Genomic DNA, 6,630 nt, shown 5'->3' with positions numbered 1-6,630 from the left:
GACGGGTAACAACAAAACCGACGGGTAACAACAAAACCGACGGGTAACAACAGTTTAGAATTAAATCGATTCATTTCCCGTCTTCTGCTGTTGACACAGCAGGCATCCTAGCTAAGCTGTAAGTATTTCCATATGTAAAAAGCATCGAGTCTTTCATGTTTCTACTGGCAAGAACAGGATTTATTTAGTATTATTTATGCAGTAGTAGTCATCATATGAACAAGAAGCTTTAAAGGAAAATCTTGACAAAATTAAAATTGATGTTTTACTCAGGTCCCTGATGTGCAGAGTTGTTACCCAATTTGTTACCCAACACAAAACCCACCAACTCACTGCACATCTCTCCTCCTGGGAATGCCCAACTATTGCCTGAGCCATTTCACCTTCACCATACAGCTGAAATTGCCTCTTGCTACAGCAGAAGGAAAGCCAGCAGATTAGAGATTAGTGCTCATAAACTGTAGCTCATAAACTGTGCTCATAAAAGTAGCAGATTAGTGCTCATAAACTGCTCCAGGTAGTACAGCTGAAGTCATCAATGGCATGCTAAAAGCTCTTCATTTAACTACAGGAGAAAAAAGGAGGATGAAGAAGAAAAGCAAAAATAATCTTCCTTGACTAGAAATTTAGGATTACCTCATGTTACACTACAAAATGTTTTCCAATGGTCAGGGAATTGCTGCTAGCTGGTGCTTCCTCTAGAAACATGCAATTAATGCACTGGAAATGGCAGATGAGCAGACTCAAACAAGCAAACACCAAACAAGCAGCAAAACGTAACCGTATCTAGGCAACAAAAGCAGGAGAACGGATGTGCACTGCTAACGGGACTGAAACAAGGGATATCAAACACAACAGCTGATGGCATAGCATTGCTGTTCAACCACTGTAAACCTGTCTGTATAACCTATCAAATTTAGGCACAAAATTCAATCTCAGAAGGTGATGCCATCTCAGACCATGCACATCTACAATGGCAACAAACTGGCAGTATTTTACATGAACACTCAGACTCTGTCTGCCACCCAGGCTCTTACTCCCATGCTCTGCTCATTGTGCTCTGCCTCAGGCTTTGTCTCTGTGCACTTGGAAATCCCAGCCTTGCTGCTGTCATGGCAGCTAACCTTTTCCCCTGGAACCCACTATCTGAGCCCAGCAAGCTGCCTTCAGCAGGCTTTCAGCTCCCTCAGCACTGCCAGATACCTACTACATCTTTCCTCTTCCAGCACTGTGACAAACTCATGGTTCAAAAGCCACTGACACCTTACATGAAAACCTTTTGCTCTTGTGTTGGTCTTATAAACCATCACACCTCACCTTCAGAGAACAAGATCAAACACACCCAGGAATATCTCTCCGCCTTTCCAAAAAGCCTCACTGACCTAGGGCTGCCCATAAAGGCCATACTGCCTTTAAAGTCTCCCCCACAGTGAACTCTGAAATAGCAAAACCTGCCAGGCAGAAGCAGCTGGCCACATTTCCCACTTTGCTGTTTGGTTTGCTTCCAGAAAAGCCATCTTTCTTGTTTTGCCAGCGCTGGTATTCAGAGCACATCATTCACATTTTACTGGAGGGCATCAGTCTGGCTCTGCAAGGCCCCACTCTCACTGGGTGACAGATGAAGGTCACTGACAAACGTCAGTGCTCACCTCTGCAGCCATGCAGCTCTACCTTGGCACCTTCAGCCACTCCAGCTTAGCTGCCCCTTTACACAGACCTAGGGGTGCCTGGGGTTGCCCCATCCATCCATTCGCAGTTGGCCAAATAGCTGATAGCACCCTTTCCCCTGTGGCTTTCAAAAGTGCAGCCACTTTCTGCCAGCTGTACTTGGAAGTCACCCATCAAGCCTTCTTAAAAGTATGGCTTTTCAACTGCAAGCAGCCAGATTATTAAGGCCCAACAGGTTATTGAAACTTATTAGCTGAGCTGACCATCCTTGTAAGCAAGACTCGTCTTCCCTCCTACAAAGTCACCAGAGAGCAGTTCAGCTCAGGGGAAAAAAAAAAAGTGCTTAAACAGTGACAAATTTGGAAAAAACTGTTAACTGTATGTCTGAACATTCTTCAAGTATATATAAAGAGACAGCTGAAAAAATAGGTTTGATAAGGTTTTGTCCTCATCTGCTAAAGCATAGTTCTACCTCTTACACATATACTGATAAGTAAATCTTCTCTTAGGTGGTTTGTGATATTTTGTTATTGGTTCCCCCCTCAAAAAAAAAATATGTTTTATTGACTACACATTTCCTTTTGTTCATCTGTCCATATATTTGCCCATTACTTCTCTTTTAAGGTTATGATCTTCCAAACAAAAACAGTATACAATGAAGCATTTATAGATCATTGCTTAAAAAATAAAATACAGTCTTCAGCTGAAGTAATCTGTAGATTTGATTGTCCAAGCGGAACACAGGGAAACCTATATCCATCTACTCCGCAGGTTTCAAGAGCAATAGACCTATGGCAGAAAATTAAAGTCATATGAATGAAGTACTTGTTGACTGTAGCCCATCAGAAAGGTAAAGGATGCATCTTTCAGATTCTGTATCCTTCAGATTTGGTGTCCTTTTTTTTTTCTTGAGCAAGAATGTAACAAATTCCTTCTCAAGCATCAAACAGACTCAAATACAATTTGCAAAAGCCTAAATTCAAAATACTCGAGAAAGGTATTTCCCTTGGAACATTCAAGTAACTTTGAGATTTTAAACAGAAAGACTGAAATAAATTCTTAGGCAGCTTTCACTGCAACATCATTCACAGGGACTGTTTACTCATTAAAATTCATCTCGTGACAAAAATAATCTATTTGGTTTCACGCAGCCTTCATAGAATCATACTATAATAAACGTTTAGACATTCAGACCATGATATATTTTTGGAAAATCTCTGAGAGAAAAGCTGGTATCCATTTGCTTGAATGCATCAGTATTTGGTTATGGACAGCCATTCTGTTTCAGTCATGCAAATTTAATCCACATCACAGATTTGTCAGAGCCCTTAAGAGTACACCTTTCGAAATTCCAGCTCTGAATCATCGTGTCAATATATAGTTGTTTGTAGTGCTACACATATGACTAGTTTTATTCCCAGTCTCCAGTATACTAGCCTGCAGACACACTGATGTCAGTACCAACTCTCCCAGTGTGCAAACCTAGAAATTCTTCTGCAGGTCCATTTCTCCAGGAGTTTCTGCTATTCTAAGTTGGACTGATGCAGCCCTTTCTCCAACCACACTACCCATATACAGAAGGTCAATTATTTTTTTTCCTATTACACTAGCTCAAACTGTAAATGAAATTATGACTTAAGTCCTGATTGCATGGTTGAAGCTGAATCCCTTCCTATGAGCACCTGAGAGACAAGTTTTGAATACTGATTTATTTCCCCAAAGACAACTGCTCTTCAGAACTATATTAGAAGATATAGTTCATTACAGAAACAAAGCTGTTTTAAAGCAGTGCTTGATCTGGATTGCAAATACAATATCATAACCGATGTTTTTCTTACTACTGTGTGAACTTTTTGTTCCAAAGAGCAAACCTCCACTAAGCAATCTCCCCCATGTATGAACCAGAAAATAAACATGACAAGATCTTGTGTTGCCACTGCACACCCCATATAAGTGGTGCATGATTAATAAAAGCTTTCAGTTACAAGAGACAAAATTATGTAGCCCTTCATGATAACATGCAACAATTATGTCTGACTTCAAAGGAAGTAGTGTTACAGTAGCATTTCCAAAATACTTTTTTAAACTGCTCCAGGAAAGGCAAAAGGTTGAGACTTAGAGATAGACATTCACTTAACTGTTAGTATTTCCCAAAGCTTACACTCCTTGAATTTCTGTAGAAATAAAATATCCTTGATACTTTTGTTTAGGAAGTATGTTATACACATGTTCAGAACTACTCGTATGCTCAGACATTTTGGCCCGTAAATATTTAGATAACTACTACATAACATCAAGCAATGATCCAGAAAGGCCTTTCCTCAGTAAAGCTCTGACCTCTATTTTAGCATCTGAGGACCTAAAAAAACTTGTCATACTGGTAGAGTTTCACATTTATGCAGACTTGATGATGCCTTGGCTCCTTACTAATTTAAAATTACAGAATATACTGGTTTACCAGTTGAAAAGTAACCAAATCCAATGAAAACAGAGCTTCCTATTTCCTTCTGCCTGAAGGAGAGCAGAGGAAAACAGTGACAGAAAAAAGTATACCATGAAGGATAGCCAACATTTTAAAATTTGGTATCGGTCTGTTACCATTAGGCTCTTGTGGACTACACAGCAACAGCTTGTGGTTTTAAGTAATCATAAGAGTGCAGGCCCAGAAATGTGCACGTTTCCAGCTCCAGGCCTCATCTCGCATGGGTGCAGTGTTCCTCCAAAGCAAAGATGGAATCACTCAAGAGACTGAAGGGTATTGAAGGGACAGCAACAGGGCTGCCAAAAGCATGCACCTTACAGGTGCCAGGCTTTCTTTTCTTGGGCCACTTAAATAGCATGTCCTTCCTTAAGCACCAGAGACTCAGATGGCATTTGCAAAAGTCTAAGTTCAAAATACCTGAGAAAGGTACTTCCCTTTGACCATTCAACTAACTCGGTGACTGATGACTGATCAAAAACGGCAGCTTCCACGGCAGCTTCCACCACATCATTCACAAGGACCGTTCATCTCAGCACAAAAATAACCCATCTGGTTCCAGGCAGTCTTGCAGAATCACACTATATGCACAGATTTTCAGACATTAATACCATGGCATACTTTTGGAAAAATCAGTCTAAGAGTTTGATCTTTAACAAACCACCAGTAAAAAATGCGCAAACTCAAGAATAACTAGTTTAAACTTTAAAAGAGATATGTAAGTAATTTCTTGATCCTGAAAAATAAACATGGGTTTCACAGAGGAAAAAATATTATGCTGTGAATTTTAAGTCCACCATTGTATTCCTGTAATGCCTGATACATATCTTTTGTAACAATGGATTCAGACATACTGCATTTTAAAGAACACAAGTCTGACCTGCAACATTTAGAAGTTACTTGTTGCTTCTACAAAGAAGCTTTACAAACAATTAAAATATCCCACCACATATTACAAAATTCAAGTGGGAAAGCTGTTTTGCAAAAGCTGACAGAAGACTGGACTCCAACCCTATCACAATCAGATCAAGTCACTTAATATACCTTGTCCATGTATGTCCATACCGTAGTGTAACCATTTTTGCATTGTGCTAAAATGACAAATGAAAGAAGAAGAAATTTATGGAGTATACAGATCACCTTACTGAAACATTTATTAGAAAGAATACAAAAGAATGTTGCTCCTATTGTCTAAATTAGCTCCAGGCTACTGTCTGAATTGGGAGGGAGAACTCTGTGATTACACAACTTCATACGTTTTTTTCATACTTAGCATATCCTTTTTAAGTTCATGTCTGATTCAGGAAAAAATACTACTAGGACTATCAGGCAAGTTGATGATTTATATGAAACTGATGCTGTTATTCTGATTTCTACTTGACAAAACAGCTGAAGTACTGTTAACGTATAGCCTTCTGCTGGCATTCAGATCAATATCATCATGGTGCCAAGATTAGTACTACTTTTCTACACTAACCTAAGAATAGTTACTATGCTTCAGTGAAAAATTGACTTTTTGTTTCAACTTTCCACATCTGCTAATCCCACATTCTTTCTAATTTTAACTAAGATCACTAAATATTTCAGTCTGCTGTCAAAACAAGTGAGCAATAAGCCAACAGCCTTTCTGATTTGTAGAAACACTGACGTTACATATATTAAAGGTTGCACGTTAAGTGAGTGAAATTAATTCCTTCTTCATCTTCCTCTGGGTAAATGGGAAATATTCACTCGTGTTTGTGATATACCTCATAAAAAACATTTAGTTTGTTGTTTTTCAGACTGCAATTTTCCCTAACGTTAGCCCAGGAGATAAATTCATTTCTATTTGGTTTAATTCTCAGATATTTCCCATCCCAGAAGCTCCACCAAGACATGTGGTGGCATACCAGTGGAAAGCAGGGCACATCACTATGTTGTACCGTAACCACCTCACCAACACCACACCATCCACAGCCACGCTGCTGTTTACTCTCCCTTGTAGCAGAAGTAGCAATTTCCCCAGGCCTCTGCCAGGCAAATCCCTCCATCCTAAAAACACGGTATGACACAGTAGCGAGCCCACCCTTTTGACTGCACCTCTAATTAGCTATCAAGGCTGTTCTCTGTTTTGCTCAGGTTCAAAATACCCAGCCTGGAAGCGCAGGAGCCCAACCAAGCCTTTACGAAGAGGCAGCAGAGAGGCGACAGAACCTCAGGGACGCCCTTCTTCCCCCCTAAGCTCTAGCACTCCACCCCACACCCACCGCAGGAACCCTCTCGCTCCCCCCTCGGAGCCCTAACCGCGATCCTCTTCCTCAAGGCACCGCGGCACCCCCCCTCACCCCTTCGCCCCCGGGCTCACCATGGCGGCGGCGGCGAGGCCCCGTTGTCCTGGCGACGTGGAGCCCCGAGCACGGCGCCAGGTGCAACGGCCGCGCGCGCGCGCGCCCGCGCCCACCCCCTCCCTCTCTCCCTCCCAGCTCCTCGTCCTCGTCCTCGTC

At 41.3% G+C, this 6,630-nt stretch overlaps 1 protein-coding gene across 2 annotated transcripts in view; it reads right to left on the bottom strand.

The window, feature by feature from the left end:
• Positions 1 to 6,616, bottom strand: part of FBXL2 (F-box and leucine rich repeat protein 2) — a 53,056-nt gene extending 46,440 nt beyond the window's left edge. Inside the window, exon 1 of one of the 2 annotated variants that reach the window (XM_035316203.1) lies at positions 6,492 to 6,616. In XM_035316203.1, the coding sequence (XP_035172094.1) occupies positions 6,492 to 6,494 (3 nt within the window). In that variant the 5' untranslated portion in view covers positions 6,495 to 6,616. Of the gene's footprint in view, positions 1 to 4,567; positions 4,610 to 6,491 lie in introns of those variants that run through there. The other variant, XM_035316202.1, reaches the window with a different exon arrangement.
• Between the last annotated feature and the right edge of the window lie 14 nt (positions 6,617 to 6,630).

This window comes from Oxyura jamaicensis, chromosome 2 (assembly GCF_011077185.1).
Source record: "Oxyura jamaicensis isolate SHBP4307 breed ruddy duck chromosome 2, BPBGC_Ojam_1.0, whole genome shotgun sequence".
NCBI classification, from domain to species: domain Eukaryota; kingdom Metazoa; phylum Chordata; class Aves; order Anseriformes; family Anatidae; genus Oxyura; species Oxyura jamaicensis.
The sequence above is the reverse complement of the archived record's forward strand: the minus strand, read 5'-3'. Positions and strand labels throughout refer to the sequence as shown.